This window comes from Suncus etruscus, chromosome 17 (genome assembly GCF_024139225.1).
Source record: "Suncus etruscus isolate mSunEtr1 chromosome 17, mSunEtr1.pri.cur, whole genome shotgun sequence".
Classification (NCBI taxonomy): domain Eukaryota; kingdom Metazoa; phylum Chordata; class Mammalia; order Eulipotyphla; family Soricidae; genus Suncus; species Suncus etruscus.
Window position 1 is genome coordinate 22,260,911 of NC_064864.1, and position 25,466 is coordinate 22,286,376.

The window sequence follows — 25,466 nt, forward strand, 5'->3', positions numbered from 1 at the left end:
TCTGGTGGGCCTCCAGCACCATCAGTCATGAGCAACGCAACATCTTCAGGACCTTCATGCTCACAGCTGACATCAACACTATGTAAATGGTGCCCCAGAACCCCCACGCTGCTCTAGAGGACCGCTTTCTCAAAACAGTAAGAGGACGCTTATTCATCCCCGACCAGGAAAAATTTTTTGTCTTTTGTTTTGATTTGGGGTGTGTGTGTCATATCCAGTGGTACTCAGGCATTACTCTGGCTCTGCACTCAGAAATCACTTCTGGCAGGCACGGGGGACCCTATGAGATGCCGGGATTTGAACCACCATTCGTTCTGAATCATCTGCGTGCAAACGCCCTACTGCTGTGCTATCTCTCCGGCCCCTTTGGGGTTTCTGGGCAGAAGAGAGGAGTAGAGAGAGACCTTCAAGTTCCTCGGGTATGCTTTTACTTTTTTGTTGTTGTTGTTTGTTTTTTGTTTTTGGGCCACACCCGGCGTTGCTCAGGGGTTACTCCTGGCTGTCTGCTCAGAAATAGCTCCTGGCAGGCACGGGGGACCATATGGGACACCGGGATTTGAACCAACCACCTTAGGTCCTGGATCGGCTGCTTGCAAGGCAAACGCCGCTGTACTATCTCTCCGGGCCTGTATGCTTTTACTTTTAAAACATATTTTTTTTCTACAAACATTTTATTTTGGGGGTTCTTGGGCCATAACCCACAGTGCTGAGGGGTTACTCCTGAAGGATTATATGAGATGTCAGGAAGTGAACCCAGGTTAGCTGCCTGCAAGACTTCCTTCCCTGCTATCCTTTATCACTGGCTCCTTTATAAATATTTTAGTGAGAAGTTAAATATCAGATAGAAAAATAACATTCCAGTCCCTTTTTATTTCCTTTAGAGGCAGACTTCTCTCGAGACTTTCACACAGGCTCTGGCTGGAGAGTGCCAAATTCTGGAAGAAAACAAACACAGGAAAACACGCTCCTCCAATCCTGGCAGAGCGCACCCCAATCTGACGCCACCTGGAAGTCTCACAGGGGCTGCTGCTTGGGTCTGTTTATTTTGGAAAACAGCTCAGCTCATACTGAAGCCCTGGGAATGGCGGATGGAGTGGCACCTAGGTGCTTGGAGCAGGGGGTTCTCCAGATACCATGAGGGGTACTGGTGTAAGGTGGGTTTTCCTTTGGCTCGGGTGGGTAGCAGGGATGCCTTGCTCACTCTCTTTGTACAGACACATGATCCAGCAGGTAGGCTGGGACCAGGCCCTTTTGGCAGCCTGACTCCCCATAATAGAATCCGTTGTCATCCACTGGGCCATACACTGTGACCATGTCCCCTGCCTTCAGGGACAGCTTGCCTTTCCACTGGTCCCTGGTGGAACCATCTTTGGGGTCATAGTCTAAGGCTGCCATCATGTTTTTTGGGGTCCATAGTGGGAACCTCCTCGGGTTGCTGGGGGGCATGGGCAAAGAGCCCTGAGGGGCAGGGAGGATCTCATAGTCATCTAAAGGGACCACAAAGGGCAGGCGCCCTGTGGCCGATAAATGGCACTCGATGGCAGGCCGCTCCGGGATCCCCTCCACCTCAGTCACCAGGTGTCCTAGGATGTTGCCTACTTGCCCATAGTAGAAGCCGTGGGGGTCCTGAGAGCCCCATGCCTTTAGCAATTGCCCTTTCTGAATGGCCAGCTCTTCCCTCTCAACCTTAGGGTCACCAGACATCATCAAGCAGTTGTGATCGAGTGTCACAAGTACCCTGGCTGTAGGATCAGCCCCTGTCCCCAGCAAAGGTGGTGGTCTGCCCGAGGATCTCTTCAGGACTTTCCTGAAGGGGGCTGAACGTGGCATGTGGCCGGGCTCTCTCCTGCACCCTAGGGTCTGAGTCCTTCGACACTTTCTCTGCTCTTGCCCCCCTGCACCCCACAGACCTAAGGGCACTGCCTCCTTCTGCCAGATGTCCCAGATGTCACATACTAGGGAGGTGTGACGGGGAGAAAGAAACAGGGTCACAGCCTCCTTTAGCTTATGGATCTTCTCAAGGGCGGCCTGACACTGCAGTGGTTCTTTGCGGGGCAAACCTTCTGCTGATGGCTGTTTTCTGCCTGCGTCAGTCTCTGTGCTGGTGCCCATGAGACCACTGGGACCTCTATCCTCACTCGGAGAGTCACTGGGCCACAATAGCTTGTGGTTCTGGGGACTCTTTGGCAAAGGTTCATTCTCTCTGCTGGCCTTCTTGGCCTGCATGGCCTCTGGGGCTTGGAGGCTGCTTTCAAGGTGGGAGTTCTTTCTTTCTGAACCCAGGGTAGACCTGGAGGACTCCCTCCTGAGGGGCTCCTCCAGATGTCCTTCTTGGCACTCAGTCTGGGGTTCTACACAGTTTCCCAGCGTCCAGGGTCTGATCTTGGCATTCTGGGTCTGTCTCTGAGAGCAGACAGAGAAGGCAACTCTGCAAGCTGACAGGTCACCAAAGGTATAGGTAAAAAGAGAGGAGCCCAGTGTCTGGGGACAAAGAAAGCCATCCTGGGGGACCAGAGCTGGCACAGAGTCCAGGGACTCACCACAGAGGGACATGGTTCTCACAGACACCTTCTGGCATAGGAATGGTCTCTGGAGCTGAGAAAGTTCCAACACGATGCTCCCAGCAGTGGCATCCGCCACTTCGGTCACCTTCAGCCCATCAGCGTACACAGCATAGCCTGTGACCTGCACGCCATTGGAGGAGCCCACTGCATTGATGGTTACAGGTAGCCAGCTGACCACCAGAAGACCCGGGGAAGCATGGGGCTCCACCAGCACATCTAGCGGGGGGTCAGGTGGTCCAGCCAAGGGTGTGGTGAAGGTGATGGAAGAGGACAATGTCTCCCTGAAGCCATGCAGCGAGTCCCACAGCGGCTGCACCTCTACCCGCACCTGGTACCGCGTGCCAGGATGCAGGTGGTGCAAGGTGCAGCGACTCACACCTGCTGGGATCAGGACATGCTCCTTGTTGTTGAGGTACACTGTGTGGGGGTAACTGTTGCTGCTATTGACCCAGCTGATTTCAGCTGATGTGGCTGCCAAGCTCTGCAGGCATAACTGCCTGGGACCGACACAAAAGCTCCCCGAGCCCCTCAGAAGGGGTCTGGAGAAATCCTGCTCCTCTATCTCTTGTACCAAGTCTAGGTCGTCTGCAGTTTTCTTGGCTCCTGATAGCTCAGAGGCCAGATCTGTCTTGGTGTTTGCCCTTATCAGCTGGCCTGGTCCCCTGGCCTCCGCTCCTGGACCTTGCCCAGGAAATGCGCTATTACCTGGATCCTCCTTCAATATTTTGGCTTGCTCAGTGGGGAGGTGAGTGAGACCAAAGTCAGGAGCCTCAGAGGACAGACTGCCCAGGACATCATCATCCGTGATCGGCTCCACCAGGTTGGAGGGTACCAGCCCCTGCCGGCCATCCTTCAGCTCCCCATTATAGAAGCCATCTTCATCCATGTCCCCCCAAATATAGATGTAGTCCCCTGCCGTGAGGGGCAGCTCAGACTCTGGATGTTGATTGGGCCCCTCCATCGGGTTGTAGCTGTACCGAACCAGGAAGATCTTGAGCTTTGGGAGGTGGAGGGCCCCTGACTTCTTCATTTCTAGTGTTGAAGACAAGCTAGCAGGCCCTAGATCGTCCTCATTATCCAGGGTTGGGCGAGAGGGCACACTGGTCAACTGAGGCTCCACCTCGGAGGAGGAATTGGACAAGGGGCTGATTTTCTTGGTCTGCAACCTGGAGTCTGGAGGATGGCAGTCTGGGTCTCTGTTGGGCATTGAGGGAACCTTGGCCGGCTCTCCAAGAGTAAAAGGGTTCTCCAATTGGGAAGCATCTTTCTCTATCTGTCTATCTCTGCTGGACCCTAATGTGGCTGTGTCTTCAAGCCCTGGCTGGAGCTCTGTCCCGTTTTTCTTGCCTTGGAAGGCCTCTTGGGGTTCCCCGGGAGGGTTACCAGGTTGGTGGTGCATCTCTCCCCCAGCTGCCTGGAGATCACACGGGGCCTTCTGCAGGTCATGCTGCTGCTGCTGCAGCTGCTGCTGCTTGTCTTGGTCGCAAGTGGCCTCTTGCATTAGCTTCTGTGCCAACAAAGCAGCGGCGTCGCGTTCCTGGCATGCGTTGTCCAGCTGCCCGCGCCTGTCGGTGTCCTGGGCCGCGACTTCGCCTTTCCTCGGGTCTGCCTGGATCTGCAGCCTTGCGTTCTCCCTCGCCAGCCAGGCGCCCTTGTGCAAGGCGGCCTGCAGCTGTGCCTCCGCTTCCTCGCCTCGCCGTCTCGCAGCCGCCGCCTGGGCACTCAGGTCGGCACATTGGCGTTGGCAGGCGCCCAGCTCGCGTTCCAGCGCTTCAATTTGGCTCCTGGCCTCCTCCTCCTTCTCCTCCTCCTCCTCCTCTTCCTTGCCAGGGGTGGTCTGGCCGTCCTCCCGGCTCGTGCCCCTTTGCTGGAGGGCCAACTGCTTTTGCAAGCGCAACACCTCCCGTTGCGACTCGCGTTGCAGCCGGTCCAGGTCTTTGATGCTGAGCCACTGAGCCTGGGCATCTCCACCCCTTGCCCCGGCCCCATCCCCATGCGTGAGCGGTGGTGAGTCGAGGCCGGAGGCGACGCGAGCCTGCAGCAGGTAGCACTCTCGCCGGAGCTCTTCGATTTGCTTGTCTTTGGCCAGCAGAGCGCTGGCCTGCTCCGACAGGTCCTGCGCGCTCTGTCTGCCCGACGCCCGGCGCGGTACTAGTCTAGCTGCGCGCTCTCCCAGCCCGGGAGCACTTAAAGTTCGCAGATCGGAGTCGTGGAGCTTGCGGGCCCGGTCCTTGAGACGCCGCCGTGGGAGGCCAGGAGGCCTCTCTGCGTGCTCCACCTTGAGCCGCTTGGCTTTCTTGTCCGCCTCGTCTGCCAGGCCGGCGCGCCGCAGCTGCTGGTTCTCTGCGTAAAGGCCCCAGCAGCGTTGCACCAGGGTCTGCAGCAATCTGGACAGTTCCGAGTTCTGTTGGGCCGTTCTGCCTTGGTGGTTCTGTGCATCGGGCGAGGGCTGGAGAGCCTCGAAGGGTGGTAGACTGCCGGGGATGTCTTCACCACCTGGATGGCAAGGTGGCAGAGAAGGACTTGGGGACCAAGGAATAGAAGCATCAGGAATAGAGGCATCAGAGGCCGGGTCCCCGCTGCGATCGGGAACCTCGGCACCATTCGGGGTGCCTTCGAGAGGGAAGAGACTCATGGGCACCCAGGAATCCAGGGAGTTGGACCGGGTGGCATGCAGGCCCGCTGTGGGATTGGCGTCCAGTTTGGGCACCAAGGCCGGGGAGCGGAGGCGCAAGCAGATGCTGCTTTGGCTCAGGCTGTTTAGAGACTCCAATAAAGTGGGGGTTTTTGGGGGGCTGCATGAGCCGCCTACGGTCTCCGGAGGCGGCTCTTCCGAGGAAGACGAGGCCTGGCCCGGCTGGGCCTCGGGCAGAGACAGCTGCCACTGGAAATGCTCCAAGATGTACTTAAGGAAAAGCTGGCGTTCCATGTCCAGTTCCTCTTGCAGGTGCCGGATGCGCGAGGCCTGCTCTCCGTCTTGATCCCAGCGCAGTTGGGCCAGCACTTCTTGCAGGCGACAGCGGCATCGGGCCGCACCTTCGGGGACCCCCGAGCGACCGCAGTAACCCCGACTCACCAACTCCTCGGCCAGCTGGCGCTGCAACTCCCGGGCCTGGCGCACCACGTCGTCGCGCTCCCGGTGCAGTAGCCGCTGCAGCTGCCGCAGCTCGGCCTCCTTCCAACGCAGCAGCCGGCGGATCTCGGCCTCCCGTTCCCGCAGCATGCCCTCCTGCAGCTGCCGCAGGGCCCGGCCGCTCTCCGCCTCCCACTTGGAGCGCAGATGGTCCTCCAGCTGTTGCCTCTCCTGCACCGCCGCTTCCCGCAGCTGCCGGGCCTGGTCCTCGAACCGTCGCCTCTCGGCCCTCCCGCGCGCCCGCTCCCGCTCCAGGTCGGCCCGCAGCTTCTCCAGCTCCAGCCGCTGCTGCTCCTCCACTGGACTGTCCGGCTTTTTGGAAGACGCGCGGCCCCCGCTGCCCCCCGAGGGAGGGTCCTTGGTCATGATGGTGGTGGTGGCGGCCTGTGGCTGGGACCCCAGGATCGGCCGGCCTGCGTGCCAACGGCCGCCGTCGCCCCCCGGGCGCGGCCAACCGCCCCCCAGCGCGCCCCTTCTGGCCCCGCGGCTGGCTGGAGTTGGGGGTATCCCCGCGCGCCCCTTTGCGCTGCTCACTCCCGTCGCCCTGTATTGCTGGCCTAGCAGCAGCAGGGTTCTTCTCACTAGGGGTTCCACTCACACACAACCCAATCTGTGTCTTCCCCCCACCCCGCACTCTAAGGGGATGTCCCTAGGTCTTTTCCAGTTTCAAATTGAGACTGTCCCAGAGAGACCCCATCCGGTAGCTTTCAGCACCCGACTATTCTGTCCCAGGTAGCCAATAGCACTTGGGGGCTCCTCCTGCCATACTGCTCTGGTATAGGAAAGTGAGATTAATATTTTTTTGTTTGGGTTTGGATTTTTTGGGCCACACCCGCATGAGATCAGGGGTTACTCCTGGCTCTGCGCTCAGAAATTGCTCCTGGCTTAGGGGATCATATGGGATGCCAGGATTCGAACCACAGTAGGTTTTGGACAGGCTGCGTGCAAGGCAAAACTGCCCTGCGGCTGTGCTACCACTCTGGGATTCCTTGTTGCAAAAAAGATGTGGACCTCTCCTCCGCCGCCTCCTTCCCTTCTTCATGCTCCCTGTCCTTTTTTCTTTTCATCCTCCTCTTCTCTCTTTTTTCTTTTTCTTTATTTATGCACCATGATTACATACATGCTTGTAGTTGGGTTTCAGTCATAAAAAGAACACTCCCTTCACCAGTGCAATCTTCCCACCACCACCAATGTCCCCCATCTCCCTCTTTCCCTACCCCCTGCCTTTATTAAAGATAGGCATTCTGAGGCCAGAGAGATAGCATGGAGGTAAGGCGTTCGTTTGCCTTGCATGCAGAAGGTCGGTGGTTCAAATCCCGGCATCCCAAATGGCCCCCTGAGTCTGGCCAGGAGCGATTTCTGAGCATAGAGCCAGGAGTAACCCCTGAGCGCTGCCAAAAAAAAAAAAAGATAGGCATTCTACTTCTCTCATTTATTAACATTGTCATGATAGTGTAGTCATCTTCAGTCTAACTAAACTCACCATCACATTGAGAGCCAGTCCTTCCTGCCCTCATCTCTGTGGTCTCTGGGCATTTTTACAATAATAATGTCCTCCTCTTTTCATCCTTGTCCTCATCCTAGTCATCTTCCTCCTCCCCATCCTCCTCCTCTTTTTCCTCTTCCTCTCCCTGCCCCTCTTTTGGGCCACACCCAGTGGTACTCAGGGCTGAGACGGTGGCTCTAACAAGGTTGGTGGTGTGAGAGGCAAGCACCATAATTATTAGACTATCTCTCTGCACGCACACTCCAGCTTTCTTTGCCACTCAAGAAGCCATGTTTGGGGGGCCAGAGAGATAGCATGGAGTTAAGACATTTGCCTTGCATGCAGAAGGTTGGTGGGTCAAATCCCGGCATCCCATATGGTCCCCTGAGCCTGCCAGGAGCAATTTTTGAGCATAGAGCCAGGAGTAATCCCTGAGTGCTGCCGGGTATGACCAAAAAAACCAAAAACCAAAACCAAAACCAAACAAAACAAAAAGCCATGTTTGATGGAGGTAACTGGAAGGGCAAAAGGATAGATCTAAATTTGGGGATCATCACTTTTCTTTCTTTCTTTCTTTCTTTCTTTCTTTCTTTCTTTCTTTCTTTCTTTCTTTCTTTCTTTCTTTCTTTCTTTCTTTCTTTCTTTCTTTCTTTCTTTCTTTCTTTCTTTCTTTCTTTCTTTCTTTCCTTCCTTCCTTCCTTCCTTCCTTCCTTCCTTCCTTCCTTCCTTCCTTCCTTCCTTTCTTTCTTTCTTTCTTTCTTTCTCTCTCTCTCTCTCTCTCTTTCTTCCTTCCTTCCTTCCTTCCTTCCTTCCTTCCTTCCTTCCTTCCTTCCTTCCTTCCTTCCTTCCTTCCTTCATTCCTTCCTTCATTTTTTTTTTTTTTTTGGTTTTTGGGCCACAGCCGTTTGACGCTCAGAAATCGCCCCTGGCTTGGGGGAACCATATGGGACACCAGGGGATCGAACTTTCTTTCTTTCTTTCTTTCTTTCTTTCTTTCTTTCTTTCTTTCTTTCTTTCTTTCTTTCTTTCTTTCTTTCTTTCTTTCTTTCTTTCTTTCTTTCTTTCTTTCTTTCTTTCTTTCTTTCTTTCTTTCTTCTTCCTTTCTTCCTTCCTTCCTTCCTTCCTTCCTTCCTTCCTTCCTTCCTTCCTTCCTTCCTTCCTTCCTTCCTTCCTTCCTTCCTTCCTTCCTTCCTTCCTTCCTTCCTTCCTTCCTTCCTTCCTTCCTTCCTTCCTTCCTTCCTTCCTTCTTTTGGTTTTTGTGCCACATCTGGTGACGCTCAGAGGTTACTCCAGGTACTGCACTCAGAAATAGCTCCTGGCAAGCACAGGGGACCATATGGGATGCCTAGATTCAAACCAATGTCTGTCCTGGGCCAACCATGTGCAAGGTAAATCCCCTACCACTGTACTATCGCTAGGGCCCCAGGACCATCACTTCTGGGTGCCTCCATTTCTTTTTTTTTTTTTTTTTGGTTTTTGGGCCACACCCGGTAACGCTCAGGGGTTACTCCTGGCTATGCGCTCAGAAGTCGCTCCTGGCTTGGGGGACCATATGGGACGCCGGGGGATCGAACCGCGGTCCGTCTCCTAGGCTAGCGCAGGTAAGGCAGGCACCTTACCTCCAGCGCCACCGCCCGGCCCAAGAACTGTTTTTTTTTTTTTTTTTTTTTTTTTTTTTTTTTTTGGTTTTTGGGCCACACCCGTTTGATGCTCAGGGGTTACTCCTGGCTATGTGCTCAGAAATCGCCCCTGGCTTGGGGGAACCATATGGGACGCCGGGGGATCGAACCGCGGTCCTTCCTTGGCTAGCGCTTGCAAGGCAGACACCTTACCTCCAGCGCCACCTACCCGGCCCGGTGCCTCCATTTCTACTGCACTTGCTTTCCCAAGGATCACTATGGAATTAAACACTTGCATCAATTTAAACCTTTTGCTCTTGACATGTCTTTAACTGTTAGGATGGTTAGCTTTATTTTATTTTATTTTATTTTTATTATTCTTTTATAATAATATAAAATATAATAATATAATATAATATTATAATATATAAGCTTTGGGGACACACCTGGCAGTGCTCAGGACACACTCTTGGCTCTGAGTTCAGGGATCACTCCTGGCAGGCTCTGGGGACCACACAGCTGCTGAAGATTGAATTGAGGTGCTCTATATGCAAAGCAAACACCCTACTCACTGTACAGTCATTCTGTCCCTCTCCTGTGCCCTTTTTATTGTTGTTTGTTTTGTTTTGTTTGGGGACTCCTGGCAGGCTTGGGGGATCATATAGGATTCTTTTTTTTTTTTATCTACATTTTATTTATTTACTTTTCAGTAAGCTTAAATCTTTGAGGGGTACAGCATCACACGGATTATATGACCAATTGCCTTAGCAGGAAGGTTGCTTCGGAATTTGGCTCGAACCATGCCACTGTTTCCATGGGCACGGGTTACCTTTCCCCAGATCACTCTGGTTTTGTTAGGTTTGCCACCAGGAGTTACAGTGTTGTTCTTTGCTTTGTACACATAAGCACATCGCTTGCCCAGATAGAATTCAGTTTCATCCGGAGCATAAACACCTTCAATTTTAAGAAGAGCTGTGTGTTCCCTCTGGTTTCGGAGACCCCGTTTATAGCCAGCAAAAATGGCTTTAGACCACAGCCTTCCAGCCATGTCTGTCTCCTAATTAGTCCGGGCCTCCACGGGAGTCCAAGATGGTGGAAAGCTCATATAGGATTCTGGCAATCAAACCTATATCAATTGTGTGCAAGGCAAGCATCCTACTGTCTCTCTAGCCCCTTGCCCCCTTTTTTTTTGTAGATAAGACATCCTGAGGGGTTTGCTGTTGTTGTTTATTTGTTTTTGATGACATTCTGCAGAACTTAGCATCTAATCCTCACTGTTGTCTGGGAACCATGTGGTGCTGGGGAGTCAGTCCTGGACTTCTATATGCAAATCATGTGCTCAGCCCTTTGATCCATCTCTCCAGCCCTAACTGTGAAGTCTTGAGCAGAATCTGGCCCTGATGCCTGCTGAGATCAGGGAGAAGAGTTTCTTTCAGGGCCACAGACTGGATTTGTGCTTTTTTTATTTATTTTATTTCATTTTATTGGGGCGAGTGTTGGGCCACACCTGGTGGTGCTCAGGGCTCACTCCTGGCTTCTACACTCAGGAATTATTCCTGGTGGTGCTGAGGGGTCCACATAGAATGCCATAGTTCAAAGCCAGGCTGGCTGCATGCAAGGCAAATCCCTTACCTGCTATACTATCACTCCAGCCCCAGAATTTGTGTTTTCTTGCTTTATTTTTGTAACCTTCTCTTAAGGGTGCTGCCTTATATCTTGGGGAGATAAGGATTAAGCTATACAGCTCAGAAGTAGCTAAGAAGGGGCTCAAATTTAAAAAATAACTCTGCCTCTAAAGTCTTTGGTCACTCAGATTGCTTATAACACTTTTTGTTTTGTTTTGAGGCCACATCCAGCGGTGCTCAGAAATCACTCATGATGGAGCAGGAGCGGTGCCACAAGCGATAGGGCACCTGCCTTGCATGTGCTAACCTAGGACAGATCGAGATTTGATACCCCAGCGTCCCATATGGTACCCAAACCAAGAGCGATTTCTGAGCACAGAGCCAGGAGTAACTCCTGAGCATCGCTGGGTGTGGCCCAAAACTCCCACCCCTCCAAAAAAAAAATCACTCCTGGCAGGCTCAGGGGACCATATGAGATGCCAGAGATTGAACCTGGGCTGGCCCCAGTCAGCCACATGCTAGGAAAACACCCTACTGCCCTGCTATTGCCCAGGTCTCTACCACCCATTTTTTAAATTTTTTCTCTTTTGGCTTTTGGGTCATACCTGGCAGCGCTCAGGGGTTACTCCTGGCTCTATGCTCAGAAATAGCTCCTGGCAGGTTCAGGGGACCATATGGGATGCCGGGATTCGAACCACCGTCATTCTGCATGCAAGGCAAATGCCCTACCTCCATGCTATCTCTCCTGCCCAAAATTTTTATTTCTTTTTTTTTTTTTTTTTTTTTTGGTTTTTGGGCCACACCCGGTAACACTCAGGGGTTACTCCTGGCTATGTGCTCAGAAGTTGCTCCTGGCTTGGGGGACCATATGGGACACCGGGGGAACGAACCGCGGTCCGTCCAAGGCTAGCACAGGCAAGGCAGGCACCTTACCTTTAGCGCCACCGCCCGGCCCCCAAAATTTTTATTTCTAAGGTCACCACCTGGTGGTGCTCAGGGTTTATTCCTGGCTCTGTACCCTGAGGTCACTCCTCATGGTGCTCAAGAGACTGAATATGGTGCTTGGGATCAAGAGTCAGCTGCGTACTGGGCAGGCATCCAAATTCCTGTACTGGCTGTCCAGCCCCTGATGCCCAATCTTTATTGTTTGTTTGTTTTTTTATATTTGTGTCACACCCGGCATCGCTCAGAGGTTACTCCTGGCTTTACACTCAGAAATTGCTCCTGGCAGGCTCGGGGGACCATATGGGAACCACTGTCCTTCTGCATGCAAGGCAAACGTCTTATCTCCTTGCTATCTCTCCAGCCCCGTGTGTGTGTGTGTGTGTGTGTGTGTGTGTGTGTGTGTGTGTGTGTGTTTGAGAGAGAGAGAGAGAGAGAGAGAGAGAGAGAGAGAGAGAGAGAGAGAGAGAGAGAGAGAGAGAGGAGAGATGAGTGAGAGAATGTGCTCTGGGGGTTGTTGTTGCCCAGTTTACTTTCTGGGGGCCTAGTTTTAGCCAGTTTCTCCAAAAGGTAAGCCAGAAACCCCATAGGCCTACTCAGGTACCTACATCATCTCCATGAAGACAGCAAGGCCAGAGAATTTTCCATGACTTTCCAAGGTGTAGTATGTCCAATGGTTAGGGCTAATGACACTTTGGGGTCAGAGTTTTTATATTTTTTGGTTTGGGGTCTATACCATTAGCTGTATCTAGGGGCTGTTCCCAGCACAGAACTTGTGGGACTACCTATGACAAAGCTTACGAGATTTGGTTTTTTGTTTGTTTGTTTGTTTGTTTTGGGAGGTCATAGCTAGCAGCGCTCAGGGGTTACTCCTGGCTCTATGCTCAGAAATTGCTCCTGGCAGGCTCGGGGACTATATGGGATGCTGGGATTCAAACCACTGACCTTCTGCATGCAAGGCAAATGCCTTACCTCCATGCTATCTCTCTGGCACCCCCTTCCATTTTTTAGCACCAGGAATTGAGCCTCACACATACAAGGCAAATGTTCTACAACTGAGATCTGTCCCCTGCTATGGGGATAATAGTTTTTTCGTTGTTTGCTTGTTTCCTTTTCCTTTGTTATTATTTGGTTTAGGGCCACACCTGGCAGTTTTCAGGATTTCCTCCTGGCTCTTCATTCAGGGATCACTCCTAGAGAGGCTCAGGGACTATATGGGGTGCCATGGATCAAGCTCATAAGATCCTCATAAGATTGTCAAAGCATTGTTAGAAATAATCCCTGAGGGCCGGGCGGTGGCGCTAAAGGTAAGGTAGCCTTGCCTGCGCTAACCTTGGACGGACCGCGGTTCGATCCCCCGGTGTCCCATATGGTCCCCCAAGCCAGGAGCAACTTCTGAGCACATAGCCAGGAGTAACCCCTGAGCGTTACTGGGTGTGGCCCAAAAACCAAAAAAAAAAAAAAAAAAAAAAAGAAATAATCCCTGAGCACAGAGTCAGAATAAAGGCCTGAGCCACTGATGTGCCCACCCCCAAAAAACAAAACAAAACAAAAAATATATGGATTAGAGTGACAGTATAACAGGTAGTTTGTTTGCCTAGCAATGCTTTGACAATCTTATGAGGATCTTATGAGGTTGACCATGTACAAGGCAAGGCTTTACCTCCTGTACTATTTCTGACCCTCCTTTCACCATTTCTTTCTTTTTTTCTTTCTTTCTTTCTTTCTTTCTTTCTTTCTTTCTTTCTTTCTTTCTTTCTTTCTTTCTTTCTTTCTTTCTTTCTTTCTTTCTTTCTTTCTTTCTTTCTTTCTTTCTTTCTTTCTCTCTCTTTCTTTCTCTTCCTTCCTTCCTTCCTTCCTTCCTTCCTTCCTTCCTTCCTTCCTTCCTTCCTTCCTTCCTTCCTTCCTTCCTTCCTTCCTTCCTTCCTTCCTTCCTCCTTCCTTCCTTCCTTCCTTCCTTCCTTCCTTCCTTCCTTCCTTCCTTCCTTCTCTTTTTATTTATTTATTTATTTTGTATTTGGTTTTTGGGTCACACCCGACAGCACTCAGGGGTTACTCCTAGCTCTGTGCTCAAAAATTGCTCCTGGCAGCCTTGGGGGACCATATGGGATGCCGGGATTCAAACTGGGGTTCATCCTATGTTGGCCGCGTGCAAGGCAAATGCCTTATTGCTGTGCTATCGCTTCAGCCCCTTATAATTTATTTTTAATTATTTCAGTTATACCCAGCATTGCTCAGGGGCTCTTTCTATTCTGTACAATGCCAATGATCCCTGGGAGTGCTATGGGGGCCTTAGGAGATACTGGGGATCAAAAGGTCAGTTGATGCAAGGCAAGGACTTTACCCTCTCTATATTTCTCTAGTCTCTCAGATGAGACAACTTCAGCTCTAATAGATGAAAAGGGGCCTAAGAGATAGTGCTGTGAGGAAGGTACTTGCCTAATATGCAGCTGACCTGGCTTTGACCACTTGCATATATGTGGGACATATATATGTTCCCTCGAACCCTGCCAGGAGTAGTCTCTGAGCACAGAACCAGGAGTAAGCCCTGAACTCTGCTGGCTGTGAGAGAATTTTTTATCTAAGATATTCTGGTTGATTAATAGATCCCATACAACCCCTGTTTTTTTTTTTCCATTAAGCTACAATTAATTTGTTGGGTTTTTTTGGCCTCAGCTTAACAATTCTTTTTTTTTTTAATTTTTTTTGTGTGTGTGTGTGTGTGTTTTTGGGTCACACCCAGCAGTGCTCAGGGGTTATTCCTGGCTCCAGGCTTAGAAATTGCTGCTGGCAGGCACGGGGGACCATATGGGATGCTGGGATTCGAACCAATGACCTCCTGCATGGAAGGCAAACACCTTACCTCCATGCTATCTCTCCGGCCCCCCTCAGCTTAACAGTTCTATCCTTCAGAGCCTGAGTGATAGCACAGCAGTAGGGCACTTTCCTTGCATGCAGTTGACTTGGGTTCAATGCCTGGCATTCCATATAATCCCTTGAGCCTGACAGGTGTGATTCCTGAGCACAGAGCCAGGAGTAACCCCTGAGCACTGCCAAATGTGGTCCCCTCCCACACAAAATTTCATCCTTCCTAATCTAGGCTAGGCCTAGATTTGATTCTGCAGGACAGTGCAACCTTCATAATAGTTCTGATCACTCCTCCTGGCACCTTTTTTTTGTTTTGTTTTTGGATCACACTCGGCGGCACTCAGGGGTTACTTCTGGCTCTACGCTTAGAAATCACTCCTGGCAGGCTTGGGGGACCAAATGGGATGCCGGGATTCAAACTGCCATCCTTCTGCATGCAAGGCAAATGCCTTACTTCCATGCTATCTCTTTGGCCCTCCTGGCACCTTTCTTATGAAAGAGAGATGTGTCTGATCTCTGTTGGGATTCCATGCAGAATGGAATGGCTCAGGGAAGGTGGAAATGAAAAGTCCCTTCACCAAAGGCCTGGAGCAGCTTAGAGCACCTGTGTTGCCAGTGTGTGGTCATGAGTACAGAGGCCCAGTGTCTCACCTGTGCCAACCTTGATTCAAACAGCAGTTCTGCTGTCTGAGTCTACTGTCTGTGAACCCAGCAGAGAGCAAGTCATTTCTGGTTGTTTTGTTTGTTTTGTTTTGGATTTTGGACTACAGCAGTAGTGCTCAGGCCTTATTCCTAGCTGTGAGCTCAGGGATTACTCTTGTTGGGGTTCAGGGTACTAAACAGGGTGATGAAAAGCAAATCTGGGTCACCCTGAGCAAGCCATTTCTTTATGTTCTGCTTTTTTTTGGGGACACACCTTGCAACTCTCAGGGATTACTCCTGGCTCCACACTCAAAAATCACTCCTGGTAGGCTTGGGGGACCATATGGAATGCGAGGGGTCGAACCTGGGTTGGCTGCGTGCAATGCAAATGGCCTCCTCACTATCATTCAAATTCCCTGAGCAAGTCATTTCTGACTGTACCACAGACATATGTGTGTGTGAGGAACACAAAAGGGTTTGACACCCTGGTAGCATTGTAGCTTAAAAAAAAAAAGTGCATGAGTGTAGTGACAAGAAAGTGTGACCCTTAGTGTTTCTCAAATAATGGGGTGCGACCCCCTGGGGGGGCGCGAGGCTCCGTAAAGGGGGTGCCATTTGACCATGGCAAACACTGTCATAACAAGCTAAGCCCTGTGTTTATGTCTCTGTATGTCTCTGGAGCTGAGAGTTGCAGTTCCCTGCTTCAAACCACGCTTCAAAAAGCTATGCACTGCAAAACGTGCTCATTGTAGCCATTCATCCAGACATCACCTCTGATTAAAAAATAAGCTCGGGGCCGGGCGGTGGCGCTAGAAGTAAGGTGCCTGCCTTGCCTGCGCTAGCCTAGGACGGACCGCCGTTCAATCCCCCGGCGTCCCATATGGTCCCCCAAGCCAGTAGCGACTTCTGAGCGCATAGCCAGGAGTAACCCCTGAGTGTCACCGGGTGTGGCCCAAAAACCAAAAAAAAAAAAAAAGCTCAAATTATTTTATATATTTTTGTTTTGCAGGTTAAAGTTTTTTTTTTTTTTTTTTTAATAAAGATACTTGGGGCCGGCAAGGTGGCGCTAGAGGTAAGGTGTCTGCCTTGCAAGCACTAGCCAAGGAAGGACCGAGGTTCGATCCCCCCGGCGTCCCATATGGTCCCCCCAAGCCAGGGGCAATTTCTGAGCGCTTAGCCAGGAGTAACCCCTGAGCATCAAACAGGTGTGGCCTGAAAAACAAAAACAAAACAAAACAAAAAAAGATACTATTTACAGTCAAGCGGGGGGCATGAAAAATGTTTTCTTCTTCCTAGGAGGGCATGACAGAAAATAATTAAGAAGACTGCCCTGGGGCCGGGAAGGTGGCGCTGGAGGTAAGGTGTCTGCCTTGCAAGCGCTAGCATAGGACGGACCACAGTTTGATCCCCCGGCGTCCCATATGGTCCCCCCCAAGCCAGGGGCGATTTCTGAGCGCATAGCCAGGAGTAACCCCTGAGTGTCAAACGGGTGTGGCCCAAAAACAAAAAAAACAAAAAAAACAAAAAAAAAAAGAAGACTGCCCTTAGTGACATGAACATGTATGCAAGCACCACAGTGTCATGTATGTGACAACCATTTCCATAGCTTGTGTAATCTTAATTTAAAGTGCTTGTCCCAGTGAGCACATGCGCAGGCATGGCAGTGAAAGGAGTGCAGACCTTGGTGAGCACTGCAGCCAAATGTGTTGAGCGCTATAACCAGGCTGTGTGCATCCCCATCTTCACAACAACATCCAAAACAATCATGGGAGCCATAGCATAGCAGTAGGGCATTTGCCTTGCATGCGGCTAACCCGGGATAGACCCTGTTTCAATTCCCAGCATCTCATATGGTCCCCCGAGCCTGCCAGGAGTGATTTCTGAGTGCAGGGCCACGTATAATTCCTGAGTGCTGCTAAATGTGGCCCCCCAACAAAAACAAAACAATAGTGAAGTGGAGGGGACAGAATGAATAAAATATAATTTTTTTTTTTTTTTTTTTGGTTTTTGGGTCACACCCAGCATCGCTCAGGGGTTTCTCCTGGCTCTATGCTCAGAAATTGCTCCTGGCAGGCTCGGGGGACCATATGGGACGCCGAGATTTGAAACGATGACCTTATGCATGAAAGGCAAACGCCTTACCCTCCATGCTATCTCTCTAGCCCCTATATTTTGTTTTTGTTTGAAGACTATAAATAGTATTTTGAGGCTACTCCAAATAAGATGCTTGGGAGTTAATCCTTGAGGTGCTTAGGGAACCATCTGGTACCAGAAATTGAATTCTGTTTCTCCTATATGCAAAGCATGTACCCCAACTGTTAAATTATCTTCCTAGCCTATCAAACTATAAATTAAAAAAATAATAACAAGATAGGTCGGAGCGATAGCACAACTGTAGGGCACTTGCCTTGCATGCAATTTACCTAGGTTTGATTCCAGGCATTCCCATATAGTCCCCCAGATCACCAGGAATGATTCCTGAGTACAGACCCAGTAGTAAACCTGAGCATCATTAGGTGTGCCCCTCCATCCCCCTCCACAAGAAAAGCAAGGAAGAAAGGAAAAAAGGCAAGGAAATTGAGAATAGTCCCTTTCTAGTAAGGAAAATGTACAAGTTTATTATGCTCACCCCATCACTAAACTCTTTCCAGTCCCTGATATGCAAGTTTAGGCAGGCTAGAAAGGCAGAAAGGACTGAAGTTAGTTTCTCACCTCTCCCCTCGTTTTTTGTTTTTGTTTTTGTTTTTGGCCACACCCAGCAGCACTCAGGGGTTACTCCTGGCTCTGTGCTCAGAAATCACTCCTGGTAGGCTCTGGCGACCTTATGGGATGCCAGGAATCAAACCCAGGTCCATCCCAGGTCGTTTGTGTACAAGGCAAATGCCCTACTGCTGTGCTATCTCCCTGCCCCATGAGGCTGGTTTCAATAAAGAGGTGTGTGGGATCCTGAGCTGCAGAAGGAACACACTTACACAGACTCACACATACACACAACACACATCTAGGCTTTCACACACGCTCACATGCAGAGTCCTCCCCCCCTTTTTTTCCTTTGGGTCACACTCAACACTGCTCAGAATTTACTCCTGGTTTTGTGCTCAGGGATTATGCCTGGAGGGGATTAGAGAACCACATTGGTACCTGGGATCAAACCAGGGTTGTCTGTTTACAGGGTAAAAATACCCTACCTGTTAGACTATTGCTTCGGTCCCACACAGAACCTTTTGGAGGAGATCTGGGTCACAATAAGTGATGCTCAGGGGCTATTACTGACTGCTTGGGGTTCACTTCTACTAGGGAAACCAACCATGTACCTGCAAAGTCTGCACTCAGCCTTTTGTTTTGTTCTGTTTTGTTTTTTCGGTCATACCCGGCCATACTCAGGGGCCACTCCTGGCTCTAAGCTCAGAAATCGCCCCCGGCAGGCTCGGGGGACCATATGGGATGCTGGGATTTGAACCACCATCCTTCTGCATGTAAGGCAAACACCTTGTCTCCATGCTATCTCTCTGGCCCTGCACTCAGACTTTTGAGCAATCTTGTGCCTCTTTCCATGTGGCCTTTTCCCTACATGGTGGCTGGAAGTTAAGAACCCTACTCAACTCTTGCTGCTAGTGAGTGCTGCAATGAACTTCAGATTGCTGGCCTGGCCTCCTGTCCCCAGACCTTTCAGTCATAGTCTCTCTAGGGGCCTTCTCCCTCAGTCTTTGGAGCTGTCCCTTACAGCTTAGTGCCCACTGAACAGGAGAAAACTAGTATGAGGCATCCACAGAGCCTGCCTTGTGACTGCTGTCTCCCTTCCATGACCTTCCTAGGTTGCTCCTGGTGCAGGATAGACAGAAAATCCTTCTCACAGATCCAGTAATTTCCCACAGATAGGCAGTTCTCTTGGCCCCATACCCCAAGCAGAACAACTAAAGGCTCCCAGAAGCATATGTTGTGCTCAGCATAGGGACCTATGGGTCCACCCTTACTATGTCTTTCCAACCAGTGTTCTTTTTTTGTTTGTTTTGTTTTGTTTCGTTTTTGGGCCACACCCGGCAGTGCTCAGGGGCTACTCCTGGCTGTCTGCTCAGAAATAGCTCCTGGCAGGCACGGGGGACCATATGGGACACCGGGATTCGAATCAACCACCTTTGTCCTGGATTGGCTGCTTGCAAGGCAAACGCCGCTGTGCTATCTCTCCGGGCCCTCAACCAGTATTCTTAAATCTGGATGTGCCAAGAGAAACGCCTGTGAGAGTGGGAGGTGATGGAACATTGTATGACTAAACTAAATTATGAACAACTTTGTAATTGTGTATCTCTCTTTTTTTTTTTTTTGAGCCACACCCAGTGACGGTGACGCTCAGGGGTTTACTCCTAGCTCTTCGTTCAAAATTGCTCCTGGATTGAGGGACCATATGGGACGCCAGAGGATCGAATTGCAGTCCTAGGTTAGCGCATGCAAGGCAAACGCCCTACTGCTTGCGCCACTGCTCTGGCCACATAACTGTGTATCTCATGGTGATTCAATTAAAAATAATGATAAAAGAGAGGGCCCAGAGTCATAGCACATCAGTAGGGTGTTTGCCTTGCACACAGCTGACCTGGGCTGAATCCAGGTTTCAATTCCTGGCATTTCATATGGTCCCCTGAGCCTGCCATGAGTGATTTCTGAGCACAGAGCCAGTAGTAACTCCTGAGCACCACCTGGTGTGGCACAAAACCAAAAAAAAAAAAAAAATAGATAAAAGAGATTGGCAGGTGAGGGGCTAGAGAAATAATACAGCAGGCAAAGTGTACCCATCTGGTCCCCTGTGCACCTCCGAGTAAATCCTGAACACACAGAGCCAAGAGTAAGCGCTGGGCACCACTGGTTCTAGCCAAAAAGGCAGCCTGGGTATTGTAGTTCCAGATATTCCTCTTGGGGAAGGGTATCACTCATACAGTTCTTGGAGTGGGGGGGTCTAGGGTTACTTCTGGTCAGACTTGGTTTGACTGTGTGGGTCCAATGTGGGTTCAGTACTTGGGCCTGGCAATGGGGTACTACTTATCCCTAGTGATGTTTGGGGCCACTAGTGTCATCCCTGGGAGTGCTTGAAGGGCCATGCAATGCCAGGGATCAAAATTAGGGCTTTGTAAAAAAAATGTGCATGTGCACGCCAGACATATTTATTTAGGTGTGTGTGTGTGTGTGTGTGTGGGCATTCTCAGTAGTGCTCATGAGACCAGCTGGAGATCAACATAAGCAAGACAAGTGCTCTACTTACTTTACTTATTATTATTAATAATAATAATTATTATTATTTTTGGTTTTGGGGTCACACCCCGGCAGTGCTCAGGGGTTACTCCTGGCTCTGTGCTCAGAAATCGCTCCTGGGATGCTTGGGGGACCATATGGACTGCTGGGATTCAAACCATCATTGGTCCTGGGTCTGCCTGCAAGGCAAACGCCATACTATCTCTCCGGCCCCACTTATTATTATTATATTGTTGTTGTTTTTTTGGGCCACACCTGGCAACTTTTAGGAGTTACTCCTGGCTCTGTGCTTAGAAATCGTTCCTGGTAGGCTTGGGGGACCATATGGGATGCCAGGAATCGAACCCAGGTTGGCCATGTGCAAGGTAAATGCCCTATTCTCTGTGCTATTGCTCCAGCCCCACCCTACTTGCTTTAATATCTCTCTGTTCCTATTTATTTAGAGGTCACACTCGGCTGTGTTTAAGATTTACTTCTGGCTCTGTGCTCAGAGATCACTCCTGGAGGAGTTGGGGGATCTTACGTGGTGCTGGGGATTGAATCTAGGCTTCCTTCATGCAAGGCAAGTGTTTTACATTTTATGTTCAGTACTGTCTTTCCAGCCTCTTCTCTGTTCTTTAAGAGAGTTGAAGTAGGTGAAGAGAAAGGGCTGTATGCAGAAGGTCAGATATGATATTTGGCACTGTTTGGTCCCTCCAAGCTCTAATTGGAGGCATCCCTGCCCAAGCACTAAAATGGTAGTAGCCCCTGAGTACTGCCATGTGTGAACCAAAAGAAAAGCAAAACAAACAAACAAACAAACAAAAAAAACCCAAAATCTGGGGGCCAAAGAGATAGCATGGAGGTAGAGCATTTGTCTTGCATGCAGGACAGTGGTTCGAATCCCGGCATCCCATATGGTCCCCTGAGCCTGCCAGGAGCAATTTCTGAGCATAGAGTCAGGAGTAACCCCTGAGCGCTGCTGGGTGTGACCCCAAAACCAAACACACACACACACAAATACCTAAAACCCAACAGGGTCTACAGAGGTACCACAGATATGAAGGTGCTTATCTTGTACATGGTTAACCTGAATTTGATCCTGGCATCACATATGGTCCCCCAGCACTTACAAGACTGATCCCTAAACACAGAATCATGAGTATGAGCTGAGCAATATTGGGTGTGGCCCAAAACACACACCACACACACACAAAATAATAATAGAGAGGTTCTGGGGAGATGGTTGAAGGTGCAGGTAAGATGAGTGGCTGACCTTAGCCTGAACAGGTGACAGTGACAGAAAGAAAATTCTGGATCCCTTACCATTCATTTGCTTGATAGAAGAAGCCCCGGGTTTTGCGGAAGAGAGAGTGTTGGCCAGGGCACAAGGATGCCTTGGGTGGCAGAGCAAGATCAGCACCTGCAGGGCGGGTTGCTGGATGACGCTCCTACTTCAGCAGTGAGGGGGTGTCTAATAGTCACACCAGGAACTAGGCGACATACTAAGGAGAGGGGCGAGTCCCTGGAAACTGCATGCCCAACACCCAGCAGTGTGACTGAGGGAGCTGAAACGTGGCCAAGGGAGTTCGTGAATCAGGTTTCCTGGTCCCCACTGGGAGGCCATCGATGACTGTCCAGAGACCTGCCTGTGTCACCAGCATTGACTCTGGGCTCAGGAACAACAGAAACTGGTTTGCTCACCCTGTCCCTGCTTCCTTGGGGCTCCTACTCTCTTGTCTGTTACAGAAGAGGATGGCACAGGTGGTGCTCAGACAGGGATCCTTTGGGCTGGAGGGTTCCTGGGGAACTTGTTAGGGTTGCTGGGAAGCTGAAGAGAAAACACTACTTCTTTCTGCTTCAGCCTGGCCAAGTCTTTCCATAGCAAGTATCATCAGGTTTTAGGAGGACTGTGATTAAATCAAGAAGGGTATGGTTAAAAAAAAAAAAAGAGGAGTACGGTTAGGAAAAAGCTTATTGTTATGTACACAAACCTCCCATTCCCACCCCTGACTTTGTGATTCCAAAGAGAAGGAAGATGTCACATCACCAGCCTGAGAGTCCTTGGTGCCTGACCCCTTACCACCTTTGGTTTCTTTTTTTGTTTGTTTGTTTTTTGGACCTCAACCAGTGACACTCAGGGGTTACTTCTGGTTATGTGCTCAGAAATCGCCCCTGGCTTTGAGGGACCATATGGGACTCCTTGGGTTCGAACTGAGGTTCATCCTAGGTCAGCCTTGTGCAAGGCAAATGCCCTACTGCTATCTTATCACTCCAGACCCCCCAACCCAGGTTTGTTCCCTGGCTTCTCATATGGTCACCCAAGCACTTAGGGAATTGCAGAGCCAAGAGTTACTTCTAAGCACTGCCTGGTGTAGCCCCAAAAACAAAAACAAAAGAGAGATTCCAATGGGGTTTTGTGAAGGAAATAGGAAAAGAAGAAAAAAAGGGAAGAAAAGAAGGAGGGGACAGGAAAGGAGGAAAATGTGAAAGAGGGAAGAAATGAAAGACAAAAGGATGGAAGAAGGGGTAAGGGAAAAATGGAGTGAAGGAAAAAAATGTCATAATATGGCTGGATAGTAAAGTGGGTAAAGCCAATTGCATTGCATATGGGTCAACCACTTCAATTTCTGGTATCACATGTGATTCCTCCAACAACTGTCAGGAGTGACTCATGAGCACAGTCAGGAGTTAGCCCTGAGCAGGACATGGAGTGGCCTCAACTACCCCACCTCACTACACAATAAGAAAGAAGTAATATATATATATATAATTTATACATATATATATATATATATAAATCTAGAGAGAGAGAGAGTGTGAGAAAGAATGGTAACAGGAAAAGGAGGGTTTGGAGACATAGCACAGCAGTAGGGCATTTGCCTTGCATGTGGCTAACTGTGGGCAGACCTGGATTTGATCCCTGGCATCCCATATGGTTTCCTGAGCCTGCCAGGAGTGATTTCTGAGTGCAGAACTCCTGAGCACCATCGGGTGTGGCCCCAAAACAAAAACAAAACCAAAGGAAAAGAGGAAGAAGAGAAGGAGTCCTTCAGGTCAGTGAGCCTCACAGTTCACTCTCCAGAAGCAGACATGGACTGGAGCCTTTGCTGAGTTGGGCATCTGAAAAAATGTAGTTCCATTGACACGTTGGGGCTCAGTTTTTCTTCTGCCAGGGAGGTTGATACCAATTTGGACCTCAGGGAGTGACTGAGTCAATGAGATGCTTATGTATTCACACTCATGGGAGCCCGGCACGCAGCCTGCTGTCAACTTGCTGAGTGAGCAGGGAGTCCTGAGGGATGATGAGCATTTGCCAGATGGACTGGGGGTGTTGGGGACAGGATGACAAAAGCGTCACAGGCACAAGGAACAGCATGCACAGAAGTAGAGGATACGATAGTGCTGAAACACTGATGTGGGGAGAGAAGATGCAGGACATGAGCCTCCTTCCTTTCCCACTGTTGTTGCATTGACCAAGAATTTTGTTCACTTGGGCGCATGCACAAGTACACACATACACACAAATACACACACACACAGCTAGTGTGTAGTGTGCTAGAAATCATGTCTCATCACAGTACTGAGTATCCCAAATAAAAGTATTTCAGGGCTCACACTGTCTTCTGGGGTGGTGATAGAGATAAAACCTAAGGCTCATTTATATCTGCAAAGCAGGTCCAGAGAGAGAGAGAGCTTGATGGACTGGAGTGCAGGAGAGCCAAGTTCTCTTCCTTCATCTCAACATTTCCTTGGACATCATGAGGTGTGACCTCAAATCAAAGCAATTAAAAGCCATATTCCTGGGGCTGGAGGAGTGGCGCAAGCAGTAGGGTGTTTGCCTTGCATGTGCTAACCTAGGACCTACCACGGTTCAATCCTCAGCATCCCACATGGTCTCCCACGCCAGGAGCGATTTCTGAGCGCATAGCCAGGAATAACCCCTGAACGTCACCAGGTATGGCCCAAAAACAAACAAAACAAAAACAAACAAACAAAAAATAAAACCATATCACTAAAGGCAGTGCCAGGATATGAGACTCTGGGGCTTGACATAGCAGAGGGAGGGAGAAGGAGGCAGAGCCTCCAATATGGAACAGATCAAGGCCAAACTCCCAGAATCCCATTTCTCAGTTGAAAGAGGAGGGTTTGTGACACAGAAGATCTTTTTGTTTTGTTTTGTTTTTGTTTTTTGGTCACACCCAGCAGCGCTCAGGGGTTCGTCCTGGCTCTACGCTCAGAAATCACTCCTGGCAGGCTCGGGAGACCATATGGGATGCCGGGATTCAAACCACTGACCTTCTGCATGCAAGGCAAACACCTTACCTCCATGCTATCTCTCCAGCCCTGACACAGAAGATCTTAACCTGGCTTTGTGGTGGTAGTGAACTTATTCATGAGTACTAATGTCCAGTCAGCTGTACTGAGCCCATCAGTGCCCATTGCCAATGGCATGACTCAACATAGGCCCTCCTTTTCTTCTCAGAGACTCTTGTTCTCTCAGTTGAGAAAGAACCCTTTCCTTCCATTCTGGGCCACACCCCAGCTGCTGCCAGCCCCACCCCTTCTCTGAAGCCCTGGCTACCTTCTAATCTATGATCTTTCCGAGTATGTTCCTTTTTTTTTTCCTTTCAGTTTTTGGGTCACACCCGGGGATTTTCAGGGATTACTCCTGGCTCAGCAGTCAGGAATCACTCATGGTGCTCAGGGGACCTAATAGGATGCTGGAGATTGAATTTGAGTTAGCTACAAACATTTTACTTATTGTATTATCTCTCCAGACCCACTCTCCAGCCCCCTGAGGGTACTCCGCATTCTCCTTCTGGAGAACATAGCTGGTGAGGACTAGGATCCAGTGCTAGTTGATGGAAGGAAGAGCGGATCTGGAGGGCCAGAGAGAAAGTACAGCAGGTTCAATCCTTGGCACACCATGTGGTCCCCCAAACTCTGCCAGGAACGATCCCTGAGTAAAGATCCAGCACTAAGCCCTGAGTCAGGTGTGGCCAAAAATAAAACAAACAAAAAGAGAGAGATTTTAGAGTCCAGGAGGAGAGAGAATTAGAAGACAGTTTCAGGGCTCGAGAGATTACACAGGAGGGAAAACACTTGCCTTGCAAACAGCTGACCCAGATTTGATCCCTGGCACCACAGATGGTTCTCTGACTGCATAAAGAGCACAGAACAAGGAGTAAGGCCTGAGTACATCTAGTAAACCCCCGCCCTCCCCCACAAACGAACAAAAATGAAAAAGAAGCCAGGTATGGTGGCTGGAAGGTGCCATGAAAAAGGCAGGTCCAAACAGTGAGCAGAGAAGCTGTCTGAGTGGAGGGACCTACTATGACCAGATTCCAAGCATACTCTGGGGAG

At 50.0% G+C, this 25,466-nt stretch overlaps 2 protein-coding genes across 2 annotated transcripts; both read right to left on the reverse strand.

Moving 5' to 3' along the window:
• Positions 1 to 1,027: 1,027 nt before the first annotated feature.
• Positions 1,028 to 6,063, reverse strand: LOC126033374 (RIMS-binding protein 3A-like). The gene has a single exon (XM_049790380.1). It carries the CDS (start codon positions 6,061 to 6,063, stop codon positions 1,198 to 1,200), a length of 4,866 nt encoding a protein of 1,621 aa, XP_049646337.1. The 3' UTR covers positions 1,028 to 1,197.
• Positions 6,064 to 9,469: 3,406 nt separating this feature from the next.
• Positions 9,470 to 9,885, reverse strand: LOC126033754 (60S ribosomal protein L35a-like). Its single transcript, XM_049790760.1, has one exon. The coding sequence runs from the start codon at positions 9,848 to 9,850 to the stop codon at positions 9,518 to 9,520; it is 333 nt and encodes a 110-aa protein (XP_049646717.1). The 5' UTR covers positions 9,851 to 9,885; the 3' UTR covers positions 9,470 to 9,517.
• Positions 9,886 to 25,466: the final 15,581 nt, after the last annotated feature.

What these genes read in the sequence shown, in the direction of transcription:
- LOC126033374 (XM_049790380.1), bottom strand. Translation starts at nt 6,063, where the DNA reads ATGACCAAGGACCCTCCCTCGGGGGGCAGCGGGGGCCGCGCGTCTTCC.
- LOC126033754 (XM_049790760.1), bottom strand. Translation starts at nt 9,850, where the DNA reads ATGGCTGGAAGGCTGTGGTCTAAAGCCATTTTTGCTGGCTATAAACGG.